This window comes from Glycine max, chromosome 13, assembly GCF_000004515.6.
Source record: "Glycine max cultivar Williams 82 chromosome 13, Glycine_max_v4.0, whole genome shotgun sequence".
NCBI lineage: Eukaryota > Viridiplantae > Streptophyta > Magnoliopsida > Fabales > Fabaceae > Glycine > Glycine max.
The window spans coordinates 34393795-34421132 of record NC_038249.2 but is presented as its reverse complement, the minus strand read 5'-3'; the positions used below and the strand labels follow the sequence as shown (position 1 = coordinate 34421132).

Below are 27338 nucleotides of genomic sequence, written 5' to 3'. Positions count from 1 at the left end.
GAATACTTCCAGAGGTATGGTAAAGTCATTATGATTTGCAGACTTCAATTATAACTGTCTCATTAATTCCAAAAAAAACAGATAAAACCAAAACACAAGTGTGATTTCGTATGTATTTACATTCCATCATGTCAAATACTATTTTAGAGTTTAAGATCATTCATGAACAAGGAATGATATCCCAAAGGAAGGACCATTTCTTCTTTCTTCTAAAATGTGGCATTGCATTAATAAGGGTTTTGAAAGTTTTGCTAAATATCTCTCCCTAAATTAGCCGAAGACTCTAAGCAGATATTTCTATGCCAAACTTTAAATTTTAATTGAGAGCTTTAAAATGCTTTTACTTACAAAACAATTTTTTTTTCATTTTTTTATATCTTAGAATTCAGAAATGTGCATTAAAAATTTTAAAAGTATTTCTTCAACTTTTATCCAAACACAACTTTAACAAATTCATAAAAGTTTACTCTAGTATATCTATTAAGCTTTTTCCGAGACACCAATTCACGACAAAAACGAATAGGAAATATTTATTCACTACATTAGTATATCTCTATCAAGCTGAGACACCAATTCACGACAAAAATATCTATTCATTACATTTGTTTCAACTCATCACAATATCATTTTCAATTCATATATAAAAAAATATTACTTTCAATTCTTGTTTTAATACAGGATTTTTTTATTTCAATTATTCAGGGACAAACCCAAATCTAAAAGACAAAGAATAGAACTAACTTTCATATTATTAACATGACACTCTAACCAACTCAATTAATAAGTTAATTATATTAAAAAATAATTAATATCATTATATATAACACTAAAAATTTTGAAATATATTTAATGCTCATAAATTTAGATAATAAATTTTATGACAATTAATTTTGTATAATAATTAATATGTTTACATATATGAATCCATCCAATTATTATGCGCTGTTTTATCCCATGCTTGAAAAGCAACTGTCAACCATACGCAGAAAATCTGTGAACATCCCAATCTATCAACTTTCAACAATCCTTTGACTAGAGCACTTAGAAATTCACCACAAACTGTTCAAGGAATCCATCCAATTACTATGCATTGCAAGTCATAGTAATCATTGTACCTAATATGAACTTAGATAACCAATTTGGCAATTACTACTAGCGGCAACAAGTTAAATATCAACCCATAAATTTAAAATGTAATACGTACATCAAGAGCATGCATAGTTCGATTGCTCCCTTCCACAGGCATGGGCCAATAGCAATGGTTCCGAACCACCCGTGAAAAAAACCACAAAAGAATTGACACATCAATTGTTTCCGACTGACACCTTTATTTAACTGTCTCTTTGCCATGTTTTTGTTGAAATATACTAGTTTAAAGTATGTGTCTAACAACACCATCAACATCATCCGGCGGAAAATTTACATGTATCGACGGTTACCTATAAAATAGTTTGTATTCATTTCAAAAAAATTGTGACAACAAAAGACTCGCTAGGCATGCAATGATGGTACAAGAGAAAAGTAAGTGTTAAAAGTTCACACGAACGCTAATAATTATCAAAACACAAATCGTATCATTGTAAGAAAAACTAAAGTTCCAAATGACATGATGAATGAACAGTGCATAGCACGATCAAGAATCCAATGAGAGCTTTTCAAGTTCACGGAATCCTTGACTGGAAGCTTTTTTTAACTCCAAAGCTCTCTTGTAAGGTGGGGCAATAGGGGGCTGCACAGGATCCAAGCTCTGATATGTTCCCCCAGCAACTTTAGGTAGTGGATATGAGCGATCAGAATCATACCCACTGAGGTCACCACAAGCTAGAAATGGGATATACACCTTATTAGGGCCTTCCAACCAACCACTACAACAATCTGCAACCCATATGCATTAATTACTTGAGACCAAAGCCATTAAAGTCAAGTACACATGATGATACAATGAAATCAGCAAAATGATATTTCTCAGGGTTATGATAACTAAACATACAGTATTGAGAAATAACTTTATGAAGCTGAATATTCTAGTCCATAATTGCTTGCATAGATTTACTATAACGATGTATAATGTATATGTACCTGTATCATCTACCCCCGAGGGACTTCCAACCTTCTCAAGAAGGCGATGAAGATCTTTCGGATTGAACCCTTCAGGAGGGGAATAGTTTTCACAAACCGCAAATGCCTCTGCAAGGGTGAAACGCCTAGAATTAGCACAAATAGCATTAACCGCCTAACAAACTATATCCTTGGCATAGTTAGGGAGATCAAAACTATCTTAGACACCTGTAATTGCAAGGTGTTCGGAGGCAAAGGAGTTGCAGCTATATTTCACACGTGGTATATTCAAAGTTCATAACTTAATATATATTTGCTAGATAATAGATAAGCTTCTGTCAAATCTAACTAATGTCATGACTGCCAATTCCTATGTAATGTCGTGATTGCAAATTCCTAAGCAATGGTAAATCATCCTGCATAATCATAAAGAAAATATAAAGAGACAAAAAAGTATGCATATCAAAAAACAGCAAGAAAGTTGTGGAAAATTAAAATCCTTACCTATGCTTGAATTACGGCTGCTTTTTGGTTTTGCGAACGTCACTACAGGGAAAAATAATTTTAGCTGCAAACAAAAAGGTGACTGTGTAATGATGATTCTAGTATTACAGGAAAAAAAAATTCAAGAAAACTAAGTAATAAAAGAAGACCGGGGAACTTTCAGGGACAGTGATTTTCCTTTACTACTTTCCAATTATTACGTTGAGTATTTGGCAGAAAGGATAACTGCTTAACAATTTCACAACTACAACTAAAATTTTAGATTCAGTCATGAGTAGGTTCAAAATCACAACCAGACAAAAGGCATACCCACAGTGATGTAATTGGTTCACAAAAATTATCTTTACTTATGCGAGTGTACTTTTATTTATCAAGAAAGTAACTTAATGGTGCTCCTTTTCTTTCAAAGTACAATTATTTTGTAGCAGTTTAGAATCCAATTGGTTCATCATTTCCCTTTAGAATGTTGGTGTAACTCACTGTGGTAAGTTTTTTCATAACTTTTCCATAAAAAAAACTACACATTTTATGATGATCTAACTGCCAAAGTCAGAAATCTTTGTGGTATTTGGATTACTTTCATTGCTTTCTAAGGTTTGCAACGTTCATTCATTCTTAACCATTTCCAGAGAGGCAGAGACAATCATTTATTGACACCGTTTTGGAAAAGCTAACTGAAAAGTGGTCAAGACGTGAATGCAAAACATACTTACACTAATGTTAAACTATGCACATGAGCAAGTCTTCACTTTCTAAAACTTCAAATACCTGACAATATAGAAGGCTTGTGTCCTTTCCTCTGAATATCAACTTCCCTCCTTCCTTAAGTACATGAGTAACAATTGTCAACCCCTGCAAGGAAACTAGTTAGCATCAATCTGCAACAAAAATCCAACAAGATAGCCAAAGAAACTCATGAACCTCTTTGTAAATCAAGAAGTAACCCATTCAATATAGATCATATACTGTGCACTAGTATCAGTATGTGCTTAATAGAAATGAGAGTAGAATTGATTCAAAATAAGAAGCAAAAATCAATAAATCCTTGTTTCACAAGAGGGTAAAGAGGAACAGATAATAAAGCAGTGATCACTGATTTTATAACTTTCAAATTTTTTACATCCCTAATTTGCAATAATGATAATGTGAACATGTACTATCCAGATGGAAAAAAGATTAAAAAAAAAAGTGCAAACAACAAGAAAAGGATAGAAACTAAATACTTACTGGAAGTATGAGTTGGGATTGTACAAACTCATCCATGTCATGAAGGCCAGTAACTGCAAAAAAGGAAACTTGCTTTCTTGACTACAAACAAAATAGTAAGAGTTTTTCTAGGAATGTTTTACAATTGACATGTAATAATAACAAGACAAATTCTGGTGTGGCCCTTGATTGAGAGTAATTGTTGCGAGTACCATAGAAGTTGAGGCACCAAAATGTCACTTCTTATGCAGCTTTTCATAAAAATAATTTTCGTGTGAAATTGCACTTCTCTAATATGGTGTATGAAGAGATTATCAAGTTAAATTGAGCATTCTTTACCATCAGGAGCACCATCACACACAACCAGGTCAGCCTTGCAACCATCAAAATGTCTAATGACCTGAACAAATCAAGCCAAAGAGGGGGGTTCACAAAATAAATAAAAAGTAGCTTACCAAAACAAAGCAAGCAGCGCATGTAGTTGAAATTCAAATAAAGAAACAAATATACTGTAAATGAAATTCATAAGACATACACATGCTTCAATGGGGAACCAAAACTAAATCACTAATTAACATTATCTTTCCAATACCTTGCCTTCATTTACATAAAATATTTAAAAAGGTAGAAGGAAAAAGTTGAAAAGGAAAACATGCAATTTCTTGATGAAATTTGAGGAGCCAAGTTTAGATGAGAAAAAGAGTCATATATTTTCTATTTCTACCTAGACATGCAGCTTGTTCAACACATCTTCCAAATAAAATAATCTATGAAAAAACTAAGGTGATTATGCTATATATAATATATACCACTTCAGCTGTCCGAGCATTAGTTATATCACCCTGCACCTGGATGACACCTTCAATTGGAGCCATTGGTTGCAAATCAATAGCTACAATAAGAGGAAGATTTTCATCCCTGCATACATGATGCAGCAAGAAATTGATGATATTGATAGAGACAGAGAGATAATACAAGTGATTCAATAAGACACATTTTTTTTAATAAAAGAAAGAAAGAATTTATTAAGACAAAGAGTTTGGAGGATAGAGGATCCTCCTATATGTAAAAGGGCAACACAAACAGAGAATTAATAAGAAGAAATCAATGAAGGAGGCCTACAAAATCCATCAACATATCTGTAAGGGAAACTCCCTTGAAAAGACCATATATTTTAGACCAAATACGAAGCAAAATGCCTAATCTTATCCCATATCAGCTGCTGCAATAAAACCTCCTTAAAGATATGAGTTATACTCCAACCAAGTGCCCCAAACCCCTAAGTGTAGCATATAAAAATTTATTTCTTTACTTCAACTAAAACAATTTAAGATAATCATATAAAAATGATCTAAAAACCTAGGGTGCACACTACATTCACCAAAAATGGCAAGCAATGAATTCAGATAGAAATAGCATTTAAGCAATGTAAGAACAGATGATAGACTATAATTCTGAGTTTGCACTCACATAACACACACACATCAGGGCAGCAACTTTGCTTCATTGATGTTTTTCTTCTTTTTTTCTTTGTTGTTTGTTTTCGTTTTAACAAAGAGGATCCATAATCCTTCAAACTCTTTGTAATTTTCTTCTCTTCGTCTTGGTGCACTTCTTATTTTATAATAACAATAGTTATCAATTGTACACATTGACTAACAAAAATTTTTTTTGATGGAGCTTAATCTTAATCCTAAGTCATGGCACGAATGTACAGGATGGGAACATCAACATCAAGGAAATCTAAGAGTATAGAACTTTCAAAGAAAGCCAACTTACTTTGCATCAGGTGCAAGCTTGGCTGGTAGATACAATTTACGACTCAAAACCTATAAATAAGAACAAGTATTATGGACTTAGCATTGATGGCTATAAAACAAGACCAGGGAATGCATGGTCTTGATTTTTTACCCTTCCTGTGAATGCATGGTAATAACTTATACCATATATTTTGTGTCATTATTCTAGCATCAATAACTTATGTCCATGTGCCCGATGGACCTTGGTTCCCATTCTTCACAGTGCTAATTTTTTTAAGCAAAACAGTAAATCATGAATTGTTTTTTAAGTTTGAGAAGCTAAAGCATAAGAACAGTAGAGTAAAAATGAAATACTATGCTAAAAGTCTGCTTGCTTAATAGTTCATACGTCATGACAGTGATAATTTCATCACTTGTACCTGACTCCAGCTACCTGGGGCAGCACATAAATCTACAACACGCTTCACTCCTGCAAAAAGTAAATAAATAAAAAGTTAATCTCAAAGCTGAGAGCAAGGGTTATTTGCTGGCACTTTTTCTATATAAATATTCAGGACAGAGGCTCTGCTATAAAATTACAGCAAACCCAAACAGTTAAAGACAGGCTTTCATGGGGAAGGCAGGCACCCACCTTCAAAAAGGTTGAATTCCTCGTCTATCTGAAGGAGTTTAAAGGCACTTCGAGCACGCCAACCTTCTTCTTTTGCTTTCCGGTAATAGATATCCTGAAAACCAATTTAGCTAAGCATGAATGCAACCCTACAAAAAGAAGAAGAACACTCTGTAATACAAATCAATCATACCCTCTTATCCCTTGAAGCTTTCCCCATGGTTTATCGCTCACTTGCCCTGCCACAAATTTCAGAAACAAACCCCTGATGCCAACAACTGACAAAACCAAATAAGAACAAACACCTGAAATAAAAACAAGAAGAAATTTAAAAAAATAAAAGACGTTGTATTTTTTCATATATTTTTTTTAGCCATTCCCTCAAACACCTGGTGCGCACATACACAAACCCTCCTTTCACACTTACTTAGCTTAAAAGCCCCTAAGTTTGTTAACCCCAGATTAAATTACAACTTCCATAACCTATCAAAACTGCACCAAGCCACAGAATTTCACAATCCTAACATTGAAAAGAAAACCATGCACCTTTCTGACTTGAACAGTCCAACGATCACCGCTGCTACAATACAACACACTCACTAGCTACCTATGTTATGTTATAGTATATACTATAAATACTATATATTACACACACGTAACCAAATTGGAAGATTTTGTGGCAGTAACTGGGTCAACCCGTTTTCACAACCTATGAAGGCTCAGAATCTGAATCAAATAGCAATTCGTGCTCAGCAACAACTCCTCACAAAAGCCATAGTGGGGCTTGGATTTTATTTTTGATCTCGTGTTGCGTCCAGAATGATCATCAGAAGTAATATGGAAAGTGCAAGAATAAATTCCAGAAGTGTAGAAAAAAATGCTATAGTGGGGCTTGGATTTTATTTTTGAGCTTGAATTAAACATGAACATTTTTAATCCCATGCAATCAAGACTTAATGTAGGCTTATCATGCAAAAACCTACTAAAAGCCCCAAAAACCAAGCTTTTACAAGGATTGAGCTTCATTTTAGAGGCTCAAATAAAATTCATATTTTTTTTTAGCCTGCTATAACTGCCACTTGCATTAGGACGGGGCAGATAACCCATTTTGCCACCTTTAACAAAAATAGAAAAAAAAGGTTTGATGAAAATAATATTTCTTGTTTTTAAAATAAGAGCAAATTATATTTGTCTCTGCTAAGAGATGTTTATATTATACTCTTCTCTCATTATTTTAAAAAAAATATTTTTTTCTCAAACTCAGCTGACTTCTCAACTCCGGTATATCATCAGGACTTTCAATACCACTGTGACAGATATTTCATCCTTTCTAACCTATCACTAGCATTGCAGGCATGAGGCATCCATTCATATCCTAACAGAATTTGATGAGATGACAATAGTCTGGTTAGTTCATGTGCAATCAAGTGTCATAGAACAAAAATTTGCACTCCCTGTACCTGGTTTTTGTAATAGAAAGCTGCAACACTCATATCAAAATATATACTATACATTAACAAGATGCAAAGCGTATAAAAATTTAAAATGCAGACAATAATAATGTACATTGCACTAGTTCCAGTCTTCCAGAAAGTACAAAGAAGGACAAGACTCACTGAATATCGTTGTTATACTTGTGAAATTTGAAGTCTATACATTGAATATACATTACACTTTCGTCACTGGATTGCCCTGACTTAATACGGCAGCACAAGAATGGAATAAATCACATTGATTCTACATATCAACATACAAACGCTGAGACTAGTCAATTTCAATCTTACGAAGTCATATACATCATTGCTTGGAACCATTCTACACGTCAAAACTTAATTGACCCTCTCTTATCCCCACTAGGCAGTACACAAATTTGAACCCAATCTGTTGTTGGACATCTCTAGCTCAACCCAGCTACATCCTGCCACTTTCTTCAATCCAGTCCCTCTCATACTCTTCCGAACCTTTTTAGCATCATCCCACCGTTCAGAACTCGCATACATATTAGACAGCAAAGCAAGGGTACCAACACCAACACTTTTCCCCTTGAGGTGTCCCCTAATCCATTCAGACATCTTCTCATTCCTATGAATTTTGCAAGCCTGAAGAAGAGCCCCCCAAATGGGCCCTTCAGCTTCAACAGGCATACTTCTAAGGAAAGCCTCAGCCTCCTCAAACAAACCAGCACGTCCATACATGTCCACCATGCAACCATAATGCCTCATCTGCGGCACAATGCCATAAAAATCCCTCATTGCTTTGAAAAACATAACCCCTTCATTCAGCAACCCTGCATGGCTGCATGCAGACAACACCCCAATAAACGTAACATTGTCAGGTTCAACCCCTTCAACCAACATGCGTGAAAACAACTCCAATGTGTTTCTCTCGTAACCGTTCATGGCTAGTCCACAAATAAAGGTGCCCCACGAGATAACATCCTTGTGCACTATCATATCAAAAACCCTAAACCCCATTTGCATGTCTCCACACTTCACATACATGTTAAGCAAAGCATTCCCAATATTTCCATCAACCACAAGGTCGTGTCTTGAGTCAATATACGAATGCACCCACTGCCCCAAACTCAAGGTTCCAATAGAGGCACAAGCTGATAAAACAGTTACTATAGTTGCATCATTAGGCTGAGCTTCCTCACTAAGCACCATTCGTTTAAACACAGCAAAAGCCTCTTCACAATAGCCACCACGCGCGTAACCCATCAACAACGTGGTCCAAGAAACCACGTCTCTCACAAACATTTTATCGAACACGTTCTGTGCATTCTTCAACGCTCCACACTTGGCGTACAAATCCAACACAGCATTGCCAAAGATAACATTCCCGTCGAAGATTAACAACCGCAGTCCATAAGCATGAACAGACTTGGCGAGTCTCAGAGACCCGAGAGAGGAACAGGCGCACAACGCGGCAACGAGGGTGGCGGCATTGGGCCTGACGATTTTGGGCTTCGCGTACATGTTGATAAAATGGTGAAGGGCTTGGGCCTCGAAGCCGGACTTGGCGAGGCCCGAGATGAGTGAGGTCCATGAAACGACGTCGGGGGAGGGAATGGATCGGAAGAGGTTTGAGGCGGAGACGACGTCGTTGTGGGCGAGGTAGAAGTGGAGGAGCGAGTTCTGGAGGAAGAGGTCGAGGTAGCGCCCCGATTTGACGAGGTGCGCGTGGATTTCGAGGGCTTTGGAGCGCGCGTTGTGGAAGGAGCAGGCTTTGAGGGCGTGGGTGAAGGTGTAGTGGTTGTGGGAGAAAGGCTGTGAGAGCATCTGGTTATAAAGATCAAAGAAAGCATTTCGAGAATTCGTGAGTTGTGACAGTAAGGGGTTCAAGAATTGGGGGTTAGGGTTTGTGAGGAGTTGTTGTTGAGCACGAATTACTATTTGATTCAGATTCGGAGCCTTCATATGTTGTGAAAACGGGTTGACCCGGTTACTGTCACAAAATCATCCAATTCAGTTACGGGTATGTAACATATAGTATTTATAGTATATACTATAACATAACATAGGTAGCTAGTGAATGTGTTGTATTGTAGCAGCGGTGATGGTTGCACCGTTCAAGTCAGAGACTAGTTTAGGTTAATCAAATTCAAGAACTAAAATGACAGTGCTTACCATATTCAAACTTTGTGGCATTTAATTAATTTAACGATAATTAAAAGTGACTGGCCTGGAGGGGTTGGGAGAACCTACCGCGTTTGCGAAGGTCACGAATGATGCGTTGAAGTTCTGCGAGACGAAGCTAATTCCCCTTGAACACCCAATCGTCGAGCACAGGTACCACACTAGTGTTGGGATTTCCAAGGGGGCTGATTTTCGAATGCAGGTTAGGTTTCTTCGGCCTGCTCGCAACTGCAATGATTCTGCGAAGAAGAATATCTCTTCTCTGCGCTAGGGTTTGTTTGCTTCTCTATCTCTTCTTCTAACACTGACAAGGCTGGACACGACGCTCTGCCTCGCTCCGCCATGGGTTACGGGCCTTAAGCTTTATTAATGGGTTTCTACTTTGGACCAACCATCTGAATTAAGTACTTTTTAATTTTTTTTGTTCTAAACAAAAATAGCTTAATTTGAGTTAGCTTTATATATAGTAGGAGACTTATATTTTTTCAATTAAAAAAATGCACTAAAAGTATAAAATACTATCTAATCATAACTTGTAATTGGATGGAAAATGTAGAATGGTTCTATATTGTTAGTATATAATTTTTTTTCATTTTTTTTTAGGTGTTGAAATTATTGAAATTTTTATAGATGAAAACTTTCAAGAATAAGAATTTTAAATTAATTCTTATCTTTGGACTGTGACCAATTAATTTCGAATATCTTTATGATTAGTTGGGATATTTTCTTACTATATGGTAACAAATTTATTCTTAGAGCACACTTAAGAAGGAAACTATGGAAGTAAAGGCAGTGGAAATCTGTTATATAAGCTCATCACACACACCAAATGTAAGTCGAAACAATAATAAAAACCTAAATAAGGTCCACAAGTTAGTTAACTACAACAATAGTACTGGAACTGACAAAGAGAAGGCAAGTATTTTAGTAAAACTTGCTGTATTCTTGAAGTGGTCGATCGTGCTTAATTAATTACTCTTCTTCTATATATAGTACTTGACTAGAACGTACGTTTTCTTTTTTACTTTTCCATTTCTAATTTTCACGTTTCCTATGTTTTGCTTGAAGAAAGGAAAGCATAACAACTATGCGGAAGAATATGTGTGTATGTACATTGTACAGTGTAAAAGCATAATGTTTAAATAAAGACGCTTGGAATGGAGTCCAATCAAGTTATTACAAGGTGGCAACAATATTATGTAAAACAAATAGTAGTAGTACTAATTAAATATCGCGCATTCAGTGTGCATTTATAAATAAATATATGTGAAATATTAAAATTAAAAATTGTATTAAACTGTTTTGATTATTATGGGCTTAATATCTACACGGACTAAAAATTTAGTAGGAGTACTTGATCAATACTTATACGACATTGCCAACCCAAGCTAAACTAAATTTCAACCTTAATGTGTTTGTGTTTTTTTATATTGAAGCAAGATATGAAATGCAAAAAACATTATACCCATGTTCGGATAAGTTTCTTCATAAAACACATTAAAAAAATTAAGAATAAAAAAATAAAATAAACTTCTCTTACAAATTAAAAATAGCTTATGGATCATTTTAAACCATAGTATTATACTTAAGCAGACCAAGACAGACAGTGATTAATTTTTTGGTTGCACTCATGACTATTATTGTAATTAAGATTCTCAAAATTCATAGTTATCCGAAAATATTAAAAATATATGTAAAATATAAGGAAAAGGAGTTTGGGATGTTTGAAATTGAAAAACACATAAATAAGAACTAATTAAAGTAAAGTAATTATTTGCCAGCAAATATTATAAAAATTAGTTTGGAATATTTTGAACAGCTTACCCACTTTTTCATAATTAGCTTTTGGAAAGTCCCTTTTTCAGGATAAGACCTTAATTATATATTTTATGAATTTCTTACATATATACAAATGCATGTAAATTATTATAAAACAATAAGTAAAAAACTAGCTGTTAGGAGACAAAAAAAGTACAAAAAATGGTTCCTCTTTAGTATTATATGCTAAAACTAATATTTGGCAAAAGCAGATATGTTATTCAAAATATATAATGATAGAGTGCAAAGAAAAAATTAAAACAATAGTAACTTATTTGCTGAATTAGTAAAAAAATGCAATAATAAATTTTTTCTTTAATTTTTAATAACTAATCTCACTTTAAAAAAATATTATGTATAATGACAACAATAAGATTTAAATCTACAAGTTGGTACATATTATCCAAATTAATCTCTCTTGGAAGTTAATATACATATTCTTATCTAAAAAAATGAGCTATACTCCCCTAGAAAAGCACAATCTCTCTCTTCTATAAAAGAAACACACAACCCAATCTCTTAATATAGATGAATTTATAATAATTTTACTTATTTTTTTCCTTCATTTTATTTTTCATGTAACACAACACAACAAAACATCAAGCTCTAATAGAATGAACCCATGTCCAGAAGGTCATATTGGAGCCACATTTTTCTCCCTACACAACAAGTTGCGTAGAAAAGTCACAGGAAAAAGATGATGGTGATAACCAATTCCTTAATTTCTACGCCAAATCCATATTCAAATATATTCCGTAATCACATAACAAATGGGGGCAGCGGACTCGACAGAGATATAATTTCAGATGTCATAACAAACAACAAAAGTATGTGTAGGGCCTGCACTACCACCTCAAAAGCAACGCTGATTAGAAGAGTATCCAAAAGTTACCTCGTTATGTTAAGCTTCAATTCAACATCAGCAAAAACAAACATTGTTCCAAAACATGAAATGTTAAAATGAAAGAGTAATTTAACATCTATTTTGCATACATATATTGTCATTTAAAATCAAGGAATAAATTAAATTATCCATTATCCATCCATATTTGATTTTATCAAACTTAAATTTCAACGTATGAAGCAACTGATTATTCTCTAGAGAACAGAACAAAATCACATGAACCACTACAGGCAATAATTGAACCCTGCCTACTTCCTAATGCAAATTTGATTAGCCCAAGCCAGATAGTAACAAAAATTGTTCACGGTCTATCATTTGTGCTTGACGCGTGAGAAGTAACGGAGAAAGTATCAAAAAATTTAATTGAGTCCATAAAGTTCACTTGTACCACTAACTTTAATTGAGTTTTTTTTTCTCACCTTGACAACATGGTTTGAAATATGCGTGAGTATTATTAATTTATTATTAGCCATTGGCATTTCAATTTGCAGTTTCATATGGTAAAATTGAACATGTGGACATTATCACATTATGTCTCAAAAGGTTAAAAATCTAATACTGCTTGCTTCTTAACATTAAAAGACGCAAACCTTAAAATACCTATAAACCACACCTAAGCTGCTCAATATTGCAAATCTGGCTCTAAGTTGTTTAACACTAAAGAATTTGAATACAATAATAATACAAATTTATTTGTGTCAGGTTTGCTTTAAAACACTTGGCAGATGTGATCCAGAATGGAACTGAAAGGGCAAGGACAAATAGAAATCTCTGGAGGAAGCTTTTTGATAAGGACAAGTAATGTCTGAGAAGTGAGAAATATATAACATTTGAAAACTGAGCACCAACAGTGGCTACATAATCCAATAATCTGCTTCAATGTATAAAGAAACAAAGAATGCTATATGTTAAGGAAGAAATGAGAAAACTAGGAAAGAATTGTATATCACTAACCATACCTATCAATGCCATAAAGAACAATGACTCTCAATGGTGTCTTACATGAATCTTCAAAATCTGTAGAAAATATTAGCAGCATTGGGATTTACATGATACTGCAAGCCACCCGGGGAAATACAATATTAAGGTCACTGCATCTTTGTGATTGCTAATGAACAAAACATAAAAAAAATGTTATAAAAGTTTAAAGCATATGTTTAGCTCAGACAAGTAATCTCCGACCTGTCCTTACAAAATTCATTTCTTATAGTTAAATTTATAATAATTACTCAAAATTTCTAGTTAGTTCATTTTGTTTCATTTGTATGGCATGTATGCAAGACACTAAGACAGTACAACCAAAAATTGAGCTCTGAGCCTCAGACAGAATGAGTGCATCCAACAAAGTCATAAAGTATGAGTTATGACCTAGGAAATAAAAGTGCAGTGAGGCCATAATGGAGGAACATTTTTCTCACTAAGAATTCCCTGCTTAACAGTAGTAGCATGAAAAGGCCACAAAAAAAAAAGAAAGAAGATTAAGCAATTCCCCAATTTTCACGCAAACCCCATATTCAAACTTATTCCCTCCTCCTCTCTCTTTCTCCCATTGCACAACATATGGGGGCTTTGGTATCATAACTTCAGATTTTAGAAACATAACCGAAGACAAAGAGGCAGCAAAAAGCAGGTGTAGACCCTTCAACACCAGCTCAAAAGCAACACTGATTAGAAGAGTATCCACTATCCATCATTTTCCTCCCCTTTCTCTCTCTTTGTTACTACCTCTTACATTAACCTTAACATTTTCATTCTTGTCTCCCTCTTGAGTCTTCATGGCTCCACCACTTTGTCTTTTTTACCTAAACCCCTTTTCTCTTAGAAATTATATCCCAATATTGCTGCTGTTCACACTTCAGACTATGCCTCACAATTAGCTTCATAATGGTAGGCCTTCTACTCCCACATTAGTGATGGTAAGTTAGGATTCCACAACATGTCCATGTGTGCATGTCTCACGCACGTATATGAGCCTTGTTTGTTCTCTTGCACCTATATGCCTTTAAATGTCCTTGAAACGAAACATTCACCCTCTTAAGGATTTAACTTCAACCTTACTAATTACCACACCTTCTTTCCATTTTTCTAGCTAGCTAGCATGTTTCCTTAAAATAATTTGGTCTATATATACTCCTTTGCCAACCTTTCCAACTGTCCCCTCTAACAGCTACTCCCTCTCTGCCTCTCTTTCTCTCTGTCAGACATAAAAGAAAAATTGAAATAATTTGCTTTTTGTGCAATTGGAAGTCTCATATATTGCTCTTCAAATGTTGAGAAAAAGTAAGAGAGTAAGCTTCAGTCCTGATGTCAATGAAAAAACAACCATGTTTCTCAAAAATGGTGTGTTAGGAAACAGGAAGAGGGTCATTGGAAGTTGGAGTTTCTCAAGATTACCCAAAGACCCTTTGTTGTCACCTGTAAGATTCATACTACGGCTTGGAGCAAAGGTAGCAAGTTCCATTAGAGTTATTTCTATGGGAAGGAGATCCTCCAGGAAGGTTTCTTCATCCACTTTGGTAAGGTCACATTCATTGTCAGACCCTAATGACTCATCGTATCGTGCTAAGGCTGTAGAAGATTGCATTGAGTTCTTGCATTCATCATCCTCTAGGGAGAGACCCAGTTGAGTCTCTCTATACAAATCTTGGTTGGAAAAGTCTTTTCAAGGTTGCTGCATGCAACATACGTATCATGTATGTATATTAAAAAAGGATATGATATGCTTTCTTGATTTCAATTGTCATGTTCATTAGTACAAAAATAGAGATCAATCCTTTTGTTGTCACTTCGGCAATGGAGTTTGAGTAGAGACATTAGCATAAAACATTGGCTCAAATCATAGTTTGAATTGAAGACTGTAGTCTTTTCCGTTTATTGGAATATATTAATGTGGTTATCAGTTTTCATTTGTTTCTTGACCATTATTATGCGAATCTGAATACTGTCCAATTGTCTCTTCTTTTTCTTTTTTTGTCCTTACACAAATAAATTATAGTTTTCTTCCCAAAAAAACAGGATGGTTTTCTCGATTTTAACTTGATTTGTCTCTGAACATTCAAATTCGAAGTATGCAACAATCAAATTCTTTTATGGCACCGCGGATCACCTTCATTGTGTAATTTTATAGCTGTAATGAATAAAAAATGGACAATTATTTTATGCAAATAGACAAAGGACAAATTCAAGACCGAGGTAATATAATTGACTGTTAAACTATCGGTAATAAAATATGTTTCGAAACATTTCTATTTCTATTTATTTATTTGATAAAATATAAAAACAAACAATTCAAACACGCATCTAAATGAAATGATTGTTGATGACGAATTACGATCTTAATTATACCACTGAACCGACTATTTAGAATGGGTTGTGAGCTTTGCATGAATTTAAACCACTCAAGATATGTATCCTATTGATTGTTGAGATGTTATATTCATACAATAAAATTATACAATCTATATGATACTTATTTTTTTCCTTTATTTCTTCCCTGGAGATTACTTCCCTTACCTTACATTTCTTTTTTTCTCTCTTAAAAGTTGTATAAATAAAACTTCCCTTTAATAATTAATTACACTAGACCCACCCCACAGCACCAAGACAGGACTCAGGATCATCCACTTCCTAGGCTTCTGTTTTATCCCACACTTGAAAAGCAACTGTCAACCATAAGCTGAAAATCTGTGAACATCCCAATCTATCAACTTTCAACAATCCTTTGACTAGAGCACTAGAAATTCACCACAAACTGTCCAAGGAATCCATCCAATTACCATGCATTGCAAGTCATAGTAATCATTATACCTAATATGAACTTAGATAACCAATTTGGCAATTACTACTAGCGGCAACAAGTTAAATATAAACCCATAAATTAAAAATGTAATACGTACATCAAGAGCATGCAATGTTCGATTGCTCCCTTCCACAGGCATGGGTCAATCGCAATGGTTCCGAACCACCCCTGTGAAAAAGACCACAAAAGAATTGACACATCAATTGTTTCCGACTGACACCTTTATTTAACTTGTCTCTTTGCCTTGTTTTTGTTGAAATATACTAGTTTAAAGTATGTGTCTAACAACACCATCAACATCATCCAGCGGAACAGTTACATGTATGGACGGTTACCTATAAAATAGTTTGTATTCATTTCAAAAAAATTGTGACAACAAAAGACTCGCTAGGCATGTAATGATGGTACAAGAGAAAAGTAAGCGTTAAAAGTTCACACGAACGCTAATAATTATCAAAACACAAATCATATCATTGAAAGAATAACTAAAGTTCCGAATGACATGATGAATGAACAGTGCATAGCACGATCAAGAATCCAATGAGAGCTTTTCAAGTTCACGGAATCCTTGACTGGAAGCTTTTTTTAACTCCAAAGCTCTCTTGTAAGGTGGGGCAATAGGGGGCTGCACAGGATCCAAGCTCTGATATGTTCCCCCAGCAACTTTAGGTAGTGGATATGAGCGATCAGAATCATACCCACTGAGGTCACCACAACCTAGAAATGGGATATACACCTTATTAGGGCCTTCCAACCAACCACTACAACAATCTGCAACCCATATGCATTAATTACTTGAGACCAAAGCCATTAAAGTCAAGTACACATGATGATACAATGGAATCAGCAAAATGATATTTCTCAGGGTTATGATAACTAAACATACAGTATTGAGAAATAACTTTATGAAGCTGAATATTCTAGTCCATAATTGCTTGCATAGATTTACTATAAGGGAATGTATATATACCTGTATCATCTACCCCCGAGGGACTTCCAACCTTCTCAAGAAGGCGATGAAGATCTTTCGGATTGAACCCTTCAGGAGGGGAATAGTTTTCACAAACCGCAAATGCCTCTGCAAGGGTGAAACGCCTAGAATTAGCACAAATAACATTACCCACCTAACAAACTATATCCTTGGCATAGTTAGGGAGATCAAAACTATCTTAGACACCTGTAATTGCAAGGTGTTCGGAGGCAAAGGAGTTGCAGCTATATTTAACACGTGGTATATTCAAAGTTCATAACTTAATATATATTTGCAAGATAATAGATAAGCTTCTGTCAAATCTAACTAATGTCATGACTGCCAATTCCTATGTAATTTCGTGATTGCAAATTCCTAAGCAATGGTAAATCATCCTACATAATCATAAAGAAAATATAGAGACAAAAAAGTATGCATATCAAAAAACAGCAAGAAAGTTGTGGGAAATTAAAATCCTTACCTATGCTGGAATTACGGCTGCTTTTTTGTTTTGCGAACGTCACTATAGGGAAAAATAATTTTAGCTGCAAACAAAAAGGTGACAGTGTGTAATGATGATTCTAGTATTACAGGAAAAAAAATCAAGAAAACTAAGTAATAAAAGAAGACCGGGGAACTTTCAGAGACAGTGATTTTCCTTTACTGCTTTCCAATTATTACGTTGAGTATTTGGCAGAAAGGATAACTGCTTAACAATTTCACAACTACAACTAAAATTTTAGATTCAGTCATGAGTAGGTTCAAAATCACAACCAGACAAAAGGCATACACACAGTGATGTAATTGGTTCACAAAAATTATCTTTACTTATGTGAGTGTACTTTTATTTATCAAGAAAGTAACTTAATGGTGCTCCTTTTCTTTCAAAATACAATTATTTTGTAGCAGTTTAGAATCCAATTGGTTCATCAGTTCCCTTTAGAATGTTGATGTAACTCACTGTGGTAAGTTTTTTCATAACTTTTCCACAAAAAAAACTACACATTTTATGATGATCTAACTGCCAAAGCCAGAAATCTTTGTGGTATTTGGATTACTTTCATTGCTTTCTAAGGTTTGCAACGTTCATTCATTCTTAACCATTTCCAGAGAGGCAGAGACAATCATTTATTGGCACCATTTTGCAAAAGCTAACTGAAAAGTGGTCAAGACGTGAATGCAAAACATACTTACACTAATGTTAAACTATGCACATGAGCAAGTCTTCACTTTCTAAAACTTCAAATATCTGACAATATAGAAGGCTTGTGTCCTTTCCTCTGAATATCTTTGCAATAAACTTCCCTCCTTCCTTAAGTACATGAGTAACAATTGTCAACCCCTGCAAGGAAACTAGTTAGCATCAATCTGCAACAAAAATCCAACAAGATACACAAAGAAACTCATGAAACTCCTTGTAAATCAAGAAGTAACACATTAAATATAGATCATATACTGTGCACTAGTATCAGAATGTGCTTAATAGAAATGAGAGTAGAATTGATTCAAAATAAGAAGCAAAAACCAATAAATCCTTGTTTCACAAGAGGGTAAAGAGGAACAGATAATAAAGGAGTGATCACTGATTTTATAACTTTCAAATTTTTTACATCCCTAATTTGCAATAATGATAATGTGAACATGTACTATCCAGATGGGAAAAAGATAAGAAAAAAAAAAGTGCAAACAACAAGAAAAGGATAGAAACTAAATACTTACTGCAAGTATGAGTTGGGATTGTACAAACTCATCCATGTCATGAAGGCCAGTAACTGCAAAAAAGGAAACTTGCTTTCTTGACTACAAACAAAATAGTAAGAGTTTTTCTAGGAATGTTTTACAATTGACATGTAATAATAACAAGACAAATTCTGGTGTGGCCCTTGATTGAGAGTAATTGTTGTGAGTACCATAGAAGTTGAGACTTAACCAAAATGTCACTTCTTATGTAGCTTTTCATAAAAATAATTTTCGTGTGAAATTGCACTTCTCTAATATTGTGTGTGAAGACATTATCAAGTTAAATTGAGCATTATTTACCATCAGGAGCACCATCACACACAACCAGGTCAGCCTTGCAACCATCAAAATGTCTAATGACCTGAACAAATCAAGCCAAAGAAGAGGGGGGTTCACAAAATAAATAAAAAGTAGCTTACCAAAACAAAGCAAGCAACGCATGTAGTTGAAATTCAAATAAAGAAACAAATATACTGTAAATGAAATTCATAAGACATACACATGCTTCAATGGGGAACCAAAACTAAATCACTAATTAACATTATCTTTCCAATACCTTGCCTTCATTTACATAAAATATTTAAAAAGGTAGAAGGAAAAAGTAGAAAAGGAAAACATGCAATTTCTTGATGAAATTTGAGGAGCCAAGTTTAGATGAGAAAAAGAGTCATATTTTCTATTTCTACCTAGACATGCAGCTTGTTCAACACATTTTCCAAATAAAATAATCTATGAAAAAACTAAGGTAATTATGCTATATATAATATATACCACTTCAGCTGTCCGAGCATTAGTTATATCACCCTGCACCTGGATGACACCTTCAATTGGAGCCATTGGTTGCAAATCAATAGCTACAATAAGAGGAAGATTTTCATCCCTGCATGCATGATGCAGCAAGAAATTGATGATATTGATAGAGACAGAGAGATAATACAAGTGATTCAATAAGACGCATTTTTTTTAATAAAAGAAAGAAAGAATTTATTAAGACAAAGAGTTTGGAGGATAGAGGATCCTCCTATATGTAAAAGGGCAACACAAACCAGAGAATTAATAAGAAGAAATCAATGAAGGAGGCCTACAAAATCCATCAACATATCTGTAAGGGAAACTCCCTTGAAAAGACCATATATTTTAGACCAAATACGAAGCAAAATGCCTTATCTTATCCCATATCAGCTGCTGCAATAAAACCTCCTTAAAGATATGAGTTATACTCCAACCAAGTGCCCCAAACCCCTAAGTGTAGCATACATTTCCCATTTCTACCAAAACTTTATTTCTTTACTTCAACTAAAACAATTTAAGATAATCATATAAAAATGATCTAAAAACCTAGGGTGCACACTACATTCACCAAAAATGGCAAGCAATGAATTCAGATAGAAATAGCATTAAAGCAATGTAAGAACAGATGATAGACTATAATTCTGAGTTTGCACTCACATAACACACACACACACACACATCTGGGCAGCAGCTTTGCTTCATTGATGTTTTTCTTCTTTTTTTCTTTGTTGTTTGTTTTCGTTTTAACAAATAGGATCCATAATCCTTCAAACTCTTGGTGGCTATTGCGAAGAGGCTTTTGCTGTGTTTAAACGAATGGTGCTTAGTGAGGAAGCTGAGCCTAATGAAGCAACTATAGTAACTGTTTTATCAGCGTGTGCCTCTATTGGAACCTTGAGTTTGGGGCAGTGGGTGCATTCGTATATTGACTCAAGACACGACCTTGTGGTTGATGAAAATATTGGGAATGCTTTGCTTAACATGTATGTGAAGTGTGGAGACATGCAAATGGGGTTTAGGGTTTTTGATATGATAGTGCACAAGGATGTTATCTCGTGGGGCACCTTTATTTGTGGACTAGCCATGAACGGTTACGAGAGAAACACATTGGAGTTGTTTTCACGCATGTTGGTTGAAGGGGTTGAACCTGACAATGTTACGTTTATTGGGGTGTTGTCTGCATGCAGCCATGCAGGGTTGCTGAATGAAGGGGTTATGTTTTTCAAAGCAATGAGGGATTTTTACGGCATTGTGCCGCAGATGAGGCATTATGGTTGCATGGTGGACATGTATGGACGTGCTGGTTTGTTTGAGGAGGCTGAGGCTCTCCTTAGAAGAATGCCTGTTGAAGCTGAAGGGCCCATTTGGGGGGCTCTTCTTCAGGCTTGCAAAATTCATAGGAATGAGAAGATGTCTGAATGGATTAGGGGACACCTCAAGGGGAAAAGTGTTGGTGTTGGTACTCTTGCTTTGCTGTCTAATATGTATGCGAGTTCTGAACGGTGGGATGATGCTAAAAAGGTTCGGAAGAGTATGAGAGGGACTGGATTGAAGAAAGTGGCAGGATGTAGCTGGGTTGAGCTAGAGATGTCCAACAACAGATTGGGTTCAAATTTGTGTGCTGCCTAGTGGGGATAAGAGAGGGTCAATTAAGTTTTGACGTATAGAATGGTTCCAAGCAATGATGTATATGACTTCGTAAGATTGAAATTGACTAGTCTCAGCGTTTGTATGTTGATACGTAGAATCAATGTGATTTATTCCATTCTTGTGCTGCCGTATTAAGTCAGGGCAATCCAGTGACGAAAGTGTAATGTATATTCAATATATAGACTTCAAATTTCACAAGTATAACAACGATATTCAGTGAGTCTTGTCCTTCTTTGTACTTTCTGGAAGACTGGAACTAGTGCAATGTACATGATTATTGTCTGCATTTTAAATTTTTATACGCTTTGCATCTTGTTAATGTATAGTATATATTTTGATATGTGTCTTGCAGCTCTCTCTATTACAAAAACCAGGTACAGGGAGTGAAAATTTTTGTTCTATGACACTTGATTGCACATGAACTAACCAGACTATTGTCATCTCATCAAATTCTGTTAGGATATGAATGGATGCCTCATGCCTGCAATGCTAGTGATAGGTTAGAGAGGATGAAATATCTGTCACAGAGGTAATGAAAGTCCTGATGAAAAACTGGAGTTCGGAAAGTCAGCTGAGTTTGAGAAAAAAATATTTTTTTTAAAATAATGAGAGAAGAGTATAATATAAACATGTCTTAGCAGAGACAAATATAATCTGCTCTTATTTTAAAAACAAGAAATATTATTTTCATCAAACCTTTTTTTTTCTATTTTTGTTAAAGGTGGCAAAATGGGTTATCTGCCCCGTCCTAATGCAAGTGGCAGTTATAGCAGGCTAAGAAAAAAAATATGAATTTTATTTGAGCCTCTAAAATGAAGCTCAATCCTTGTAAAAGCTTGGTTTTTTGGGGCTTTTAGTAGGTTTTTGCAGGATAAGCCTACATTAAGTCTTAATTGCATCGGATTAAAAATGTTCATGTTTAATTCAAGCTCAAAATTAAAATCCAAGCCCCACTATGGCATTTTTTTCTACACTTCCGGAATTTATTGCTGCACTTTCCATATTACTTCTGATGATCATTCTGGACGCAACACGAGAAATACAGGAAGCAATTACCCATATTTTATGGGACAGGTTCAAGCCAACCCTACTTATTTGACTCATGGGCTTTCTTACTGCACCCAATATAATTGTTAGTACATCCAATAAATCAGTATGATTCTCGTTTTATCCGTTTGTAAAACTGATATGAATTGCTCATTGCGTAAGTCGTTCAAATGATTTTTTTTAAAAAATATGTTTTAGGAATTAATTTAAAAGGAATGATCCAAATAAGAATGATTTTCGCATTATTAACACAACGTTCTAAGCAACTGAACTAATAAATTAATTATATTATAAAATAATTAATATTGTTATATGTAACACTAAAATTTTTAATGTATATTTAATATACATGTAAAATTAGATAATAAATTTTGTGACAATTAATTTTGATTAATAATTAATTTTTTTTTACATATATAAATTTTAAATAAAAATCATATATTTATTAACATAAATCTACTAATGCATTTTTTGATCTTATTATAATTGATTTTGATCTAATAATGTATTTTTTTCATATATAAATTTTAAATAAAAATCATAAGTTTCATAAAATTTCATATATGTAAACATATTAATTATTATATCAAAATTAATTGTCACAAAATTTATTATCTAAATTTACATGTACATTAAATATATATTAAAAAATTTTGTATTATATATATCGACATTAATTATTTTATAATATAATTGACTTATTAATTAAATTGGTTAGAGTGTTGTGCTAATAAGGCGAAAATCACCTTTATTTTTTGCCTTTTAGATTTGGGCTTGTCCCTAATAATTGAAATAAAAAATCTTGTATTAAAACAAGAATTGAAAGTAATATTTTTTTATATATGAATTGAAAATGATATTGTGATTAGTTCAAACAAATGTAGTGAATAGATATTTCCTATTTGTTTTTGTCGTGAATTGGAGTCAGAAAAGGCTTGATAGATATACTTGAGTAAACTTTTATGAATTTGTTAAAGTTGTGTTTGGATAAAAGTTGAAAAAATACTTTTAAAATTTTTAATGCACATTCCTGAATTCTAAGATATAAAATAAAAAATGAAAAAAAATGTTGTTTTGTAAGTAAAAGCATTTTAAAGCTCTCAATTAAAATTTAAGTTTGGCATAGAAGAAGAAAGAAGAAATGGTCCTTCCTTGGGGATATCATTCCTTGTTCATGAATGATCTTAAACTCTAAATTTTTTTTTTTTTGGGAAAAATGTAAATTATATTAAACCTAAAATGATACAAAAATAAACGGGGCATCCCGCAGCTAGAGAAAATCAAAAGTCTCCCTAATACAAGAAGGCCTATATCAAGATGTTAAAACAAATGCAATAGGTGCGTTTGTCTATACATAAGAAACTTAATCTTGCTAATAACCTCTATTACAGAAATTTGATAATCTTCAAAAATCAGCTTGTTCCTAGATAGCCAGATGCAGTAATTGTAATTGCTATAGCCAGACAACGTAATTCTCCTTGAATACCTGATGTGGATCTGCCCCTAATTAAAGAGTCAGTAATGCGCTGTAAAGAAGTGAAATGCTCGCGGAAAGGAGCCAAATCACGAATGTGAGCCCAAACTTGGAGAGATTTCCTGCAAGAAATGAACAAATGAGCATTTGACTTAGTCTCATTTGAACATAAAGGGTAAATGAAACCCTTGTTCAAAAAAGCAACTTTGTCAAGAGTAACCGGCCGATTCCTTTTAGCAAGCCACAGACCACAGAATGAAAGACATCTTAGGGGACATTGCTGAGTTTCATATAATAGAACACCAACTAATAGTAGGCTTGACACCTCTAATGTATTTATAGACTTTGCCAACAAGCAATTATTCATTGGTGTTCCAAGATTGAATCTTTTTTTTGGTCTCTTCCGTACCTAACTTTTGGAGATAATAAAATCTCTTATTTAAATGATTTTCTTTATCAAAGCTGAATCTGATGAAGAAGTATTTAATTTCACACGTATTTGACACGATGGAATGTTACAAATTCTTAATTACATCAAAATTTAATATCATGAATGATACTTTGTAGTAACTTAGACCACAGTAGTGGGACCGCTCCTGCACGATGGCACATGGCATTCAATTTCCTGTCGTTTTGTTTTAGTTCATTTGCAATACGTTTTTTTGCGTCTTCTCATTTCTGACTCATCATGAGGATAAGATTGGGACCCAATACATGCCAAGTACATTTTTGTTATTTAACACAGCTATACGTACATTTATTCCACATCCTTTAAGGTTCTAATATTATTAACGTATACTTCAATTTCTTTTCCATCTCACTTTTACTTTAATAATTTCCATAATTTTCTCTTTATTTCTTAACTTATGATTTATCACATCTATTAGTTTCTCTTCCTTTTCTTTTTCTTTCTATCCATCCCTCACTTCTTTCCATACGCTTAAAAAATTGTGTGTAGATTCTAGATTGATATTTTTCCTTGACATTTACAGCCAGGACCAAGGTTTGTCAAATTATCCAGTCGGTTGGTTAAAGAGCATCCGATGAAAGAGAGGGTAACCAAGTTACAATAGTGTTTTTCAAAATATATATATAATATTAATTATCATATCTTACATTTTTCTTTCTTCTCTTTTTTTTATCTTTCATCTTATTGTAAGAAATACCGTAAAAAAGCAAAAATAACGTTACTCAATGTGAAGACAGGGGAATTCTCTGTAAACAGGGATCAATCATTTTATATATTGAGTATTCTACGAATACGAATGTCTCTGGATGTAAAATAAATCTGTGGAGCATATGGGACTTTAAATCAAATACTGTTTTAAACATAAAATGATGATTTTTTTAAAGAAGACATAAAAATTATGTAGATTAATAATAATCTGCATGTTTCACATATTTATATTAGCTTAAGGTCAATTATGATAGATAGGATATTAAAAAATATATATGATAGATAGGATTTTAAATTTTATCATCACAATACTTATTAGAATTTTTTTGTTTTAATCTTTTTATTTTCTTATTTATTTCTATGTCGCTCTTCCTTATACCTCCTACATCCAAAAATGCAATACAGAACGACAATTATCCTTTATTTTCTTGGTTATATTCAGTTTTCTACATGTACATTATAAACTTTATCAGCAGAGTAGAGATGATAGCATAGAATAATAAAATAAAATAAACAAACGGTGTGTAAGTTTCCATGCTAAAAGCACAACTAATAAGACACAGCCTAACTTTAATAATAATTAATTGTCAATTGTAGGATTTTAAATAATAATTTAAATTAAAGTCATTGAATCATAGTTTATCTTGTACAGTGTCAATGTTCCAGTTCGGCAGACAAATTTGATAAGGTACTCTCCGCTGCGGTTTTTTTTTTCTTTTTAATTCCTGTTATTGTGTAAATAAATTAGAAATAACATGTGCCGAAGGAAAAATTGACACTAAAAAGACAAAGATTCTATTTAATTTATACGTTCATAAAGTTTTTCTAAAAAATAATAAAAGAATTCATTTGTTTCAAAATAATTTTAAATTAAAGATAAAATATTTTTTTGGAATCTATTTTATTTTCCCAAAAAAAAACTAATTTTTTACTCGAGAGCCTTAGTTTATTACAAGCAAAAGCAAAATCAAAATTCAAAAATAAGGTGAAAAGAAACTTACAATATATTATTAATCATTACTTAATTGTATAGTAAAGAATAATTGGCACATGGGTATTCATAAATATTTTTTTATAATACTAATATACTTTTTGGGGTCAATGCTTGCTGGCAGATGTTTAAGTGAATCGACAAAAAAAATTATTTGTGGACATCGTATATCGGTTTGATTGGACAATTTTTTATAATTACTTATAGTAAAAAAATTAAGAAATAAAAAATCTATAAGCTAAAATTAATTTATAATTTAAAAATCAATTCTAAAGAAGATAATATAGGAGAATTTTTACAAATTAACTTGTGAATGTTTTTAAAATTTATTTGTCTTCTTATAAGTACTTCTAGATTAATAGACCCTTAATAAAATATTAATATATCATTTCTCACATGAAATTCATCTTAAAATTGATCACTATGAGTGTTACATGGTGTCCTAATTAACAACTCAGAGAAACTTATGATAGGTCATTATCACGCTTTCTGCAAACACCTGTCGCTCACAAACGTCAAATGAAACAATTCAACATGCACTAGCACTACCATGGTTTGTGAGAGTGAACAGTACAGTGGTTGAAGAAGCAAATCAGATCTTATCCATTCCATTCATAAAAGATGAATTATATATACGCATAGCTTTCCCCCTCCCCCTAAACTAATGGAATTCTCAAACTTTATTGGTTGAAACAAAAGACATTATCTTGGAAGAAAAATATTTCATGGACACTCATTCATTGTACAATAAGACACCTAGAGAAAGAAAAATAAAATAAAAAAATATAAATATTTATAATCTTGATAGGAAAAAAGAGATAAAGATAAATTAGAAGTGGTGGTAAGATGTTTGTGTATGATTATTCATCTTAAAATACATGACCCTCGTACAATACAATGCATGTAAATGATAATAAAGAAACACATAACAATTTGCTAATTTGCTACTCAAGTGTGAGTGCAAAGCTGTGAACATGCAATGCATGTGTATTAGTTCTGAGGCTTATAGATAACGAAGGAATAAGTCATTATCACGAACTTGCAGGAAATATGCAGAGAATTTTTTACTACTTGCCAATAGATCAAGTGTAAACACATTAGGATCAGCCTAATAGTGACAAAATTTAATAGTTTATAGATTCAAAGTTTAAATCTTATTATTGTCTTATTCTTATATATACACACACACCAAAAAAGAGG

The 27338-nt window shown here is 33.5% G+C and overlaps 4 protein-coding genes across 7 annotated transcripts; 2 read left to right on the top strand and 2 right to left on the bottom strand.

Moving 5' to 3' along the window:
* Positions 1–1308: 1308 nt before the first annotated feature.
* LOC100807592 (putative tRNA (cytidine(32)/guanosine(34)-2'-O)-methyltransferase) lies at positions 1309–10182 on the bottom strand. Of its 4 annotated transcripts, none has more exons than NM_001370347.1 (12): positions 9846–10182; positions 6332–6443; positions 6160–6253; positions 5948–5997; positions 5548–5597; positions 4578–4686; positions 4108–4168; positions 3790–3842; positions 3331–3414; positions 2563–2626; positions 2080–2187; positions 1309–1875 (listed from the first exon to the last, which is right to left on the bottom strand). In NM_001370347.1, the coding sequence occupies exons 2-12, from the start codon at positions 6356–6358 to the stop codon at positions 1634–1636; spliced, it is 942 nt and encodes a 313-aa protein (NP_001357276.1). In that variant the 5' UTR covers positions 6359–6443; positions 9846–10182; the 3' UTR covers positions 1309–1633. The 4 variants fall into 4 exon arrangements, with proteins under 4 accessions (NP_001357276.1, XP_006594595.1, XP_006594596.1 ...); XM_006594532.4 differs by having other exon boundaries at positions 1436–1875; positions 6332–6416; positions 9846–10161; XM_006594533.4 differs by having other exon boundaries at positions 1436–1875; positions 6332–6403; positions 9846–10161.
* A 4464-nt stretch (positions 10183–14646) lies between these two features.
* On the top strand, positions 14647–15404 carry LOC112998763 (uncharacterized). Its single transcript, XM_026124950.2, has one exon. The coding sequence runs from the start codon at positions 14766–14768 to the stop codon at positions 15123–15125; it is 360 nt and encodes a 119-aa protein (XP_025980735.1). The 5' UTR covers positions 14647–14765; the 3' UTR covers positions 15126–15404.
* Positions 15405–16595: 1191 nt separating this feature from the next.
* LOC100787610 (putative tRNA (cytidine(32)/guanosine(34)-2'-O)-methyltransferase) lies at positions 16596–20273 on the bottom strand. Its single transcript, XM_041007943.1, has 9 exons — positions 20265–20273; positions 20054–20088; positions 19779–19887; positions 19308–19368; positions 18987–19039; positions 18508–18609; positions 17749–17812; positions 17268–17375; positions 16596–17068 (listed from the first exon to the last, which is right to left on the bottom strand). Exons 1-9 carry the CDS (start codon positions 20271–20273, stop codon positions 16827–16829), a joined length of 783 nt encoding a protein of 260 aa, XP_040863877.1. The 3' UTR covers positions 16596–16826.
* Positions 20274–20372: 99 nt separating this feature from the next.
* Positions 20373–21636, top strand: LOC100787070 (pentatricopeptide repeat-containing protein At1g08070, chloroplastic). Its single transcript, XM_003541689.4, has 2 exons — positions 20373–20379; positions 20554–21636. Exons 1-2 carry the CDS (start codon positions 20373–20375, stop codon positions 21426–21428), a joined length of 882 nt encoding a protein of 293 aa, XP_003541737.1. The 3' UTR covers positions 21429–21636.
* Positions 21637–27338: the final 5702 nt, after the last annotated feature.

Excerpts from the sequence above, each read along its gene's own strand:
- LOC100807592 (XM_014765807.3), bottom strand. The coding sequence starts at position 9,557 with ATGAAGGCTCCGAATCTGAATCAAATAGTAATTCGTGCTCAACAACAA.
- LOC112998763 (XM_026124950.2), top strand. The coding sequence starts at position 14,766 with ATGTTGAGAAAAAGTAAGAGAGTAAGCTTCAGTCCTGATGTCAATGAA.
- LOC100787610 (XM_041007943.1), bottom strand. Across the intron at positions 19,040-19,307 it reads GTGTGATGGTGCTCCTGATG|TTACTGGCCTTCATGACATG; the intron begins GTAAATAATGCT and ends CCTTTTTTGCAG. Across the intron at positions 17,069-17,267 it reads CTCGGGGGTAGATGATACAG|ATTGTTGTAGTGGTTGGTTG; the intron begins GTATATATACAT and ends TATGGGTTGCAG.